A 10,595-nucleotide genomic window follows, 5' to 3' on the forward strand; every position below is an offset into this window, starting at 1 on the left:
TGGCACTGAAGTCAGGCTAACCGGTCTGTAGTTTCCCGGATCGCCCCTGGAACCCTTTTAAATATTGGGGTTACATTAGCCACCCTCCAGTCTTCAGGTACAATGGATGATTTTAATGATAGGTTACAAATTTTTACTAATAGGTCTGAAATTTCATTTTTTAGTTCCTTCAGAACCCTGGGGTGTATACCATCCGGTCCAGGTGATTTACTACTCTTCAGTTTGTCAGTCAGGCCTAACACATCTTCTAGGTTCACCGTGATTTGGTTTAGTCCATCTGAATCATTACCCATGAATGTTAACATCATGGCTCCACATTTTTACAACTTTGTGGATGTCCCCAGCCAGGGAATCTCTACATTTGGGATTCCCATGGATCTGGAAGGCTCATCCACCCAGGCACTGGTGGACTCTGGGAGCATGAAGATGCTCATTAGAAAAAAAAGAGTTAGTAAAGCAGATCCAGATTGATTATGGAGAAACTGTGACCTTTGCCTACATCCATGGGGACCAATAGCAGTATCCCATAAGCTAAGTGTAATTGAAGACTCCAGTTAGCCAAGCTCAAATAGAGGTGGGATTTCTTCCTTGGCTACCCTTCTCCATGGTGCTAGGATGGGACTGTCCAAACTTTGAGAGCCTGTAGAGCCAGCTCACAATGGGTTCAATCCAGCCACAACAATGAAGAATTGACATTTCTAGAACTTTTTTCTTTAGACAATTCAGACCTATATCATAAAGACTCTAAGAATCCTAAATTCTGGAGACAATGCCCACAGGAAAATACAGTTATGCTGCTAATTTAGAGGCAATTGGGAAGGAAGAGCCAGAGTCAGGGGAGAAGCAACAATCCACCCAGAAAGTCATAACTAGCCCCTTTGAGTGAGAAAATGGTGGAAACCTGGGGAGATTCAGATGGGCCTAGAGAGAGGGTGAGACGAGACCTTTAAGTGGGCCTAGGAGCATATACAGAGGGTGAATGGAAAACAGCATAGTTAAACTGTTAAACCGTTAATCTGGTAAACTGTTTTTTCACTGTTAAACTGTTCCTATGCTTATACTAATGTTACAATATAAAAATGGTACGACCGAATGTCGGTATATAAAAGCAAATAAATAAATAAATAAAAACTAGTCACTGGGGAGAAGGTTACACACCCTATTCCACCTTTATTTTGTTATGAAAGGTAACCTACTTTACCGAATCAAAGGAGAAGAGTGGAGGGGGAATTGATAGAACAATGCCTACTTCCCAAACCATATCGTCAGATCATGCAAGTAGCACACAGCCACCTTTTAGGGGGGCCACCTGGGGGAGGAAGAGATGCAGGAGAAAATAATTGGCACAGTTCTATTGGCTGAGCTTACATAAAACAGGTCCAGTTGTATTGCTGGTCCTGCCCTACTTTCCAGCTCACAAAATCTGCCAGCGTATGGGTGGCACCTCTCATACCAATATCCATTATAAAGACCCCTTTTGAGAGGTGAGAATGGACCAATTAGGGTCTCTAGAGAGATCTAACTGAGAAAGTAAGTACATCCTAGTCATCCTTCACTATGCCATGAGATAACCAGAGGCAGTACCACTACAGAATATAAAGATCCAGACAGTGGCGACCACCCTAATGGAAGTTTTTCACGACTGGGGCTGCCCAAGGAGATCCGGATGGATCATATGACCCCCATTAGTGTCCAAGGTAATGAAACAACTATCTTGCTCAAGGTAAAATCTCTGCATACCTCAGAATACCTGTTGCAGGAGCGCTAGGGAGCGGTCCCGATTTGGAGGAGAGTGTTTGTCCTTGGGCCATGGCACAACCCCAGAGGAGGACTCCAGAGAAGCACCGAGGCAGGCAAGATGCATCCAAGCACGGGCAGACAAGCTAGAGACTCAGGACCCTGACCTCTGCCAAACCTGAACGCACCAGATGAGACCCAGCAAAGCAATGCTGGTACCTGGGATAGCCCTCCAGGACCCTCCGCCTAGGAATGGAAGGTATGACAGGATGGATAGAGGTCAAGGACAGGTGATGACACTGGAACAAGGATGAAACATAGGCACTAGGAGACTTGGACGAGACATAGGCAGGGCTGAAGCTCAGGATGAAGGAGGGATCTGGGTAGAACTCAAAGAAGGATCCATCCGGAACGGAGCTCCAATGACCAGGAACGGACACCGGATCAGATACGGAATTACTCACTGGATGGTCATGGAGGTGGCATCCGGCGGGAGAGGCTAGGCTAAAAACCCAGAGCCAGGAACTAAAGAATCAGGGACCACTGGACACAGGAACAGAAGTACTGGAACATCTGAAGACAGGATGGATGAGTACACAGGATCTGACGAGAGACCAGGAACCATGGACGAAGACAAGGTAGCTCCCACGAAGAACAGAGAGCCTTGAAGAAGCAAAGATGGACCTCTGAGCCTCCTGGAATGAAGAGTTGGAACAAACGAGGAATCCAGGAGCGGACTGGCTCCTTGCTAAAGTGATGAGGGACTAGCGAGGGGTCATTTTATAGGGCTGAAGAGGAAACGCCCAGATGAGGTCATCAGGTTGGGCCGCGGGGCTTTTCCCGCCACGGGCCCTTTAAATAATCAGGAGAGGCACAGCTGTGTGACTAGAGAGGAGCCAGGACTAGGGACAGTGGCGGCGGCCACGCTGCGAAGATCAGGCCTGGAGGTGGCACTCCAGCCGCAAGGAGGCAGCAGCATCGGCGCCCTCCGGGCCACGAGACAGGGCCAGAATGTCGGCAGCTCCACGCCGCAAACCAGCAGGGTTGGCGGTGGCCTCCTGCCGCAAGGATGTACAATGGTAGTGGCTCTCCCTGCCGCAGAAGGAGGGCAGCAGCAGCGCTGGGCCCCGCAGAGCAATGGTGATGGCGGCCTCTGAGCCATGAAGGTGAGAGACTGCTCGCGGCTAGGCCTGTGAGCAGGATCGCACAATATTATTCACAGACTGATGGCCTTATGAAGCATTTCACTCAAACAGATGTTGAAGAAATTTGTATATGAAGATTGCAAGAATTGGGACTCATTGCTATCCTATTTGCTGTTTGCAATCTGTGAAGTATCCCAGAATTCATTGAGGTTATCCCCTTTTGAGTTAATGTATGGGAAGAGACTGAGGCATCTTGGACATAGCTAGGGATACTTGGGAAGATGAGGTGAATCCCAGGTAGAACCTCATTATTATATTCTCTGGGTGCAGGACCACTTTATGGTTTAACGGTTTTTATTATTTTCCAACAAAAACAAACAAGCCGGAGGTAGGTGTGTCCCTGAGCCCACCCCCAGCATCCAAGTACAAGCAGAACCACCAACAGAACCCCCCACCCCCCCAGATTCTTCCAAAAACAGCATCATCTAGAACTCGAAACAGCATTCAGTCTGTAGGGTCCACATGACTTGCAAGGCACCAAACAGCGAAGGTGCCACTCGCTCAAGCATTTAGGATCAAACTTCGAGTGCGATGTGGAAGCGACTGGATGTATGGTTGCCACACCGAGAGGAATCGCCGTCTCGCGGTAGGAGATTGCCTCGCCATCATGTTCTCCATGTTCATCATCGAGTGGAAACTATTCCTCCAGGCCCAATAAGATGGATCATCTGCTGCCCTCCAGTTGGAAAGAATGATTCGTTTACCAACAACACAAGCCTTCGCCAGGAGCAAGCGTGAGCCAAGATCTCGGATTCGTATCGGCGATATACAGCCAAATAATAGCCACAATGGGGTGACAGGGATGACCACATTCAATAAATCCGCCAAATAGTCGGCAATAAGTCCCCAGAAACGTTTAATCAGTGGACAGGTCCAAAAGACATGCGAGAGGGTGCCCAAGACATGACCACACCGAGGGCACCCCGCCGCAGACGCCAATTTAAAATGGTAGGCTGAGTCGACACATACGCCCGACTCAAGAACTTATACTGCATTTCTCTATAATATTGGTTAACCGAGACCTTGGCTACACGACAAAAACAAACCTTGACAATAGTCGGCGTAAGGACAAAGTCGCCATCAGTGGTCCAACGGGAGGCCAAGAGTGCAAACAGATCTCCTCCCGCTTCCCGCCGCAGTCGGACATAATAAGCAGACAAAGAGGGGGTCACACGGCCCTCCATTTGAAACAGACGTTTCATGGACTCGAAGGTGGCCGAGCTCTTAAGGGCTTCAGGGAGGGACCTTAAGTAATGCGTCAATTGTAGATAGGAAAATGTTGTGCTTGGCCCCCAACCCATAGGTCTCCTTGGCCTCCCGGAACAAGAAAATCCTCCCATCCGCAGCAAACAGATGCCTCAAGTGTGTGATACCCTTCGCCTGCCAGGTCCGAAGTCTGCGGATTGCATTCCCGGGGTAAACTCCGCATTCCCCCGAACCGGAAGGAAGTAGGCACATTGAGGCGAGATAGTCAACTTCCCTGCCACCCACCCGCCAAGACATGCGTAGAGGGCGGACCAACGGGGCACCCACCAAAAACGAGGGGAGTTTCACCGAGGGCGCCTGTAACGTATAGGGTGGGGTGTACGGCGCCTGTAATGCCCGTTCAGCATCAATGGCAGTAAAGGTTTCCCGTATCCAAGGACCACTTTAAAAAGGCTGATGCAGTGCCTGCCTATTCCTAGGAAGTGCCCAAGTTTACAATCGCCCTGCAGTCCAAAGACCACATTCCTTATCCTTTTACCTTCTTTGCAATGCACGTTGGTAAGGATCCTGTAAAGTTTAGAGAAAACAGGGCCCATGGATTACAAGATAGCCCAGAAGAAAACTCAAATCTATCATATAAACCTTCTGCAGAAGTAGGCTGCTGCACAGGTGTGTGGAGTTGAGCAAGAAGAGATTGGTCCAGAGGTCCAATTTGAAGTGGACCGAAACTAGATTTCTTTCAGAATGCAACTCTCCACCACACAGACAGTGACTTAATCTGGTAAGTTTGAAAAGACGTCCTTTGTTTTGCTCAAACACCTGGTGCAGCATGACATTATTCCTCCTGGAGTTGTTGTGCAGCAATGATCCTATTGGATTCCCAAGGCCAGGCGCCATGTCATTGAGACCAAAGTGAAGGAGATGCCTCTGGCTTTGAGTTACAGAGGAGTCCTAAAGGTGACTGGTCCTCCCCCATAAGGTTGATGCTAAAGCCGTATGAAAGCATAAGGTTTTGCATTGACTTTAAAAATGTCAACGAGGTCTGGAAACTTTGATGCATACCTGATGCCTTAAGTGGATGAACTGACTGAGCGTCTGGGATCAGCTCAGTTCATTTCTACCCTAGACCTTACAAAAAGGTATTGGCAGGTGTCTCTCACACAAGCAGTGAAGACGACCACTACGTTCTGATGCCAAAGGGACTTTTCTAGTTCTCTGTTCACCCTTTTGGACTCCATGGAGCCTCTGCAATGTTTCAGTATCTGGTTGACCACCTGCTCTGCCCACATCAAGGATATGGAGCTGCCTACTTGGATGACCTTGTGGTGTACAGCCCAAATTGAAAAAACACATCCAAGTCAAATCTAGGCCATGCTAACAAGTCTGAGGAAGAAAGACTAACACCAACCCATAACAAGTGTTGCGGGAGGAAAGAAGTCCAGTATCTTGGCTACACCGGGTGTCAGCTTCACAACGAAAGCAAAAATGAGAGCTTTCCTAGGCCTTACTGGGTATTACAGGAGGTTATTCCCAATTATTCGGAGAAGGCATAGCCCACTCACAAGATTCTTGTTGAAGAAAGCACTAGAGAAGGTCCAATGGTCAGCTGAAGTAAGGAGACCTTCTGGGATCTTAAAGAGGGCATTATGCTCCAAACCAATCCTAATAAGTCCAGGCTTCATTGAATCTTTCACGGTTGCAGATAGATGCCTCAGACGTAGGCCTGGGAGCAGTCTCAGTTCAAGAGAAGGATGGCCGAAGCTGATGGGAAGGAAGAGGCATTACTCAATAACTGAGGAGCAGGACTTAGAGGTCTTTCAGTACCACTTGCTAGAATGAGAATTCATGCTTATGATGGATTCATCAACTGCTTCTATTGTTAAATAGAAACAAGGAATCCAATGCGAGGGTGATGTGGTGGTTCCTGGCCCTGCAACCCTTCAATTATAAGATCAGACAAAGGGCAGAAAGAGAAAATACCAATTCAGATTTCCTGTATACAGAGGTGCCCCTAGGAAGGCTGAGCTGAGGGGGAGGGTAAGAGAGGCCTTCCCGAGTTTACAAGAATATTAAGTGACCGATCTCAGCCATCTAGCTGGTTCTCCAACCCAGCAAAGGATTCTGGTCCCAGGGAAGATCCCTTCAGCTTAGCAAAAGAAAGCAGGGCACAGAAGGGTGAAAGAGGCCCAGGAAGCAGGATGGAAGCCAGCATATTCCAAACCCCGTTAGGTTTCAACGTTATCAGCACTGCAAGGGGAGCAGCTTTTCTTCAGGTTATGTTTTTGGCTCTATAAATACAAATTGTATATCAGGAAACAGCCAGAGTCTGCCTCCTTTATGCTACTGGCTCTTTCCCAAGTTACCATATGGGTTTTTAATTAAAGGGCCATAATCTAATTATCTGAGTGGGTGCAAACTCCGCTGTTAGCATAATTACCCAAGTGATTATTGGCTAAGGAAAATGAATCACAGAGATTTGTGTCTGCGGCTCTTTCTCCCGCCAGCACAGCCTGCATCGCTTCCTCCCTCGGGAAGTCTGCGGCACTTTCTCCCTCGGGAAGGCCTCTGAGCACTTGTGTGTGCTACGTCTGCGGCTCTCTCTCCGCCAGCACAGCCTGCATCGCTTCCTCCCTCGGGAAGGCCTCTGAACGCTTGTGTGTGCTACGTCTGCGGCACTTTCTCCCGCCAGCACAGCCTGCATCGCTTCCTCCCTCGGGAAGGCCTCTGAACGCTTGTGTGTGCTACGTCTGCGGCACTTTCTCCCGCCAGCACAGCCTGCATCGCTTCCTCCCTCGGGAAGGCCTCTGAACGCTTGTGTGTGCTACGTCTGCTGGCACTTTCTCCCGCCAGCACAGCCTGCAATCGCTTCCTCCCTCGAGAAGTCTGCGGCACTTTCTCCCGCCAGCACAGCCTGCATCGCTTCCTCCCTCGGGAAGGCCTCTGAACACGTTGCTGCAGGACGTAGGGTAATGTTTACCTGCCAGAGGTAGTGATATTCAAAGAGCCATTTCTGCAGGTGAAATACTTTTAAACTACAGAAATTTAGATTTTGTACAGGGCCCTCTCCAGTTCTTGCTGTTTGTGAACTGATGGAAGGCTCCTAAATCTCTCTGTACATTACATCTTGGAAGTAAGGATTAAGATCTTGAGGAGATGAATTGTGAATGAGGACACGTTTTATCTAGGATATTTATCTTTTCCACACAGCTGCCATTCATAACTCCTCTAGTGTGTGGGTGTCTAATATTTTGTAGCTTTACTTTTTATGTCTAGATCTCCTTTCATCTTCTGGTAAAGTAAGGGCCTGATTTACAAATCATTGCCTGCATAGAAAGTGGTTTTAAGTGGAGAAATTGTAAACATGATTCCACTTACACTGAAACCAGGCATTTGTGGGTGGATTGGTGTTAGGGCAGGGAAAACATTTGTGTGTCTATTTTCAATTTTGAAAAGTATGCAGAGAAATCTTCTTGCTATCAAGCATGTGTAAGTCTTTGCTCCAGTCGCATGTTCTCCATAAATTTTGAAGCAGACTGACACTTATAAATCTGCTTTGAAATTCAAGCTAAAGTCTGCATTTCCTTATACACTCAGACACTGGCTCAATGTGCGCAGTTATAAAATTAACTCTCAAATAAATGGGGTTATCATAGGCCTGTGCATTCAACAGAAACAAATAAGAAATATGAACCAAAACAAGCCCATCAGTTTAAGTATTTCAAACAAGATGAATCCCTGGTACCTCTGAAAAAAAAACAGAACATTTCAGGGGAGTTTATTTCAGGAAATAGTATGCATTGTTTCTGAATATGCAGCTATTATAAAGAATGAAATCACTGACTATATAGACAGACAGACAGGGCACAGCCAGCATGGATTTACCCAAGGCAAGTCTTGCCTCAAAAATCTGCTTCATTTTTTTTGAAGGGGTTAATAAACATGTGGATAAAGGTGAACCGGTAGATGTAGTGTACATGGATTTTCAGAAGGCGTTTGACAAAGTTCCTCATGAGAGGCTTCTACGAAACTAAAAAGTCATGGGATAGGGGGCGATGTCCTTTTGTGGATACAAACTGGTTAAAGACAGGAAACAGAGAGTAGGATTAAATGGGCAATTTTTCTCAGTGGAAGGGAGTGGACAGTGGAGTGCCTCAGGGATCTGTATTGGACCTTTACTTTTCAATATATTTATAAATGATCTGGAAAGAAATACGACGAGTGAGGTTATCAAATTTGCAGATGATACAAAATTATTCAGAGTAGTTAAATCACAAGCAGATTGTGATAAATTGCAGGAAGACCTTGTGAGACTGGAAAATTGGGCAATCCAAATGGCAGATGAAATTTAATGTGGATAAGTGCAAGGTGATGCATATAGGGAAAAATAACCCATGCTATAGTTACACAATGTTGGGTTCCATATTAGGTGCTACACCCAAGAAAGAGATCTAGGCGTCATAGTGGATAACACATTGAAATCGTCGGCTCAGTGTGCTGCGGCAGTCAAAAAAGCAAACAGAATGTTGGGAATTATTAGGAAGGGAATGGTGAATAAAACGGAAAATGTCATAATACCTCTGTATCGCTCCATGGTGAAACCGCACCTTGAAATACTGTGTACATTCTGGTCACTGCATCTCAAAAAAGATATAATTGCGATGGAGAAGGTACAGAGAAGGGCAACCAAAATGATAAAGGGGAGAGGGCCCTGTACAACTTTTTTTTTTTTTTGCTTTCATTGTTTAACTGGTTCTCCCTAATTTATTGTAACCGGTACGATTAAGACTTGGTTCTTGAGCATCGGTATATTAAAATAATTTAAATAAAAATTAAAATAAATATGGAACAGCTCCACTATGAGGAAAGACTAAAGAGGTTAGGACTTTTCAGCTTGGAGAAGAAAAGGCTGAGGGGGGATATGATAGAGGTGTTTAAAATCATGAGAGGTCTAGAAAAGGTAGATGTGAATCTGTTATTACTCTTTCAGATAATACAAGGACTCTGGGGCACTCCATGGAGGTTAGCAAGTAGCACATTTAAAAACAATTTGGAGAAAATTCTCTGTCACTCAGCACACAATTAAGATCTGGAATTCCATTGCCAGAGGATGTGGTTAGGGAAGTTCTTGTAGCTGGGTTTAAAAAAGGTTTGGATAATTTCCTGAAGAAGTCCATTAACTACTAATAATCAAGGTGACTTACAGGTGAATTTTCAAAGGAGTTATGCACGTAAATGTGACTTCTATTGTACCAATTTTCAAAAGCCATTTATTCGAGTAAAGTGCACTTTCGCAAGTAAAACCTATGGACACTTAAATGTCATATAATGTAGCAATTTTCAAAAGGTCCACTTACTCAATTAAAGTGCATTTACTTGAGTAAAACCCAGTTTTATGCGTGTAAATGCTTTTTAAATCTGGCCCTATGGCAGAGCTTTCCAAACTTTTCACGTTGGTGACAATTTCACGACCAGTAATTCAGACTACTAGCAAACCAGAGGTTAAAGGTTAAACGAACGAAACGTATTTCGACAATATATTTAAAAGAACATACATAAATCACGACACAACCTATCTCATGAAAACCTTTCGTTTATATTATTTATTTATTTAGTAACTTTATATACAGACGAACGTTGGGAACATCTCGTCGGTTTACATATAACGAACTGAGGCAACAGGCTTTACAATTTTTGCGTAATTAGATAATTAAAATAAGGAACATTCGAGCATACAAATAACAGATTAGATTATATAAGTAAAATTATAAAAGTGTGATACATGAAAGAGGTTATCTAAACGGGGGTGGGGGGATTCTGATATATAGGAGGGTATCCACAATTAGAAGGGAGGTATATATAACGGTGATTGGGAACAAATTTTTTTATATAAGTTTTGATATACAATATGTGTCCTGATAAATTCACTTTATGGGTGTGGTGGGGAAGAGGTAGTTTAGAGTAGAGGGAGGGGGTTGAAAAGGAGGTGGAAAAATAGGTGGGGGGAGAGGGGGGGGAGTTAGGAGTTGTAGGGGGTGGGGTTGTTAGAGTGGTTGTGTGAATATAAGGGGTAGAAGTAATTGAGGCTAGGATTGGAAACCCAGGTCTGCGGGGGGGGGGGGGGGGGTGAGAGTGAATGTGTGTATATTAGGTATAAGAGTGTTTGAAGAACACAGGTCTTCAGGTTTTGCTGAATATTTTGGGCAAGTTTCTTGGCAGGGAGGTAGGTAGCTTGTTCCAAAGAAGCGGGCCTGCTAGGGATAGGGCTCTTTCGTTTGTGGTGCGGAGTTTTAGTAAGCTTAGGTGAGGGGGGTGGTGTAATGTAGCTAGTATATTGTTTTCTGGTGGGTCTATTGCTGTTGTGAAATGAGAAGTGTCTTTGTACCAGTGCATGTTCTGGTTGTGAAGAAATATTAAAAATCAACCTAATAAATGAAGGTTGACCGACGT

At 45.4% G+C, this 10,595-nt stretch overlaps 1 protein-coding gene across 1 annotated transcript in view; it reads right to left on the reverse strand.

Annotated features, from left to right (window-relative positions):
- Positions 1–4,492: 4,492 nt before the first annotated feature.
- LOC115093336 (unconventional myosin-X-like) overlaps positions 4,493–10,595 on the reverse strand; it is a 78,572-nt gene continuing 72,469 nt past the window's right edge. Inside the window, exon 5 of the mRNA XM_029604963.1 lies at positions 4,493–4,715. Within this exon, the coding sequence (XP_029460823.1) occupies positions 4,493–4,715 (223 nt within the window). The remainder of the gene's footprint in view (positions 4,716–10,595) is intronic.

The sequence above is a fragment of the Rhinatrema bivittatum genome, chromosome 6, assembly GCF_901001135.1.
Source record: "Rhinatrema bivittatum chromosome 6, aRhiBiv1.1, whole genome shotgun sequence".
Lineage (NCBI taxonomy): Eukaryota > Metazoa > Chordata > Amphibia > Gymnophiona > Rhinatrematidae > Rhinatrema > Rhinatrema bivittatum.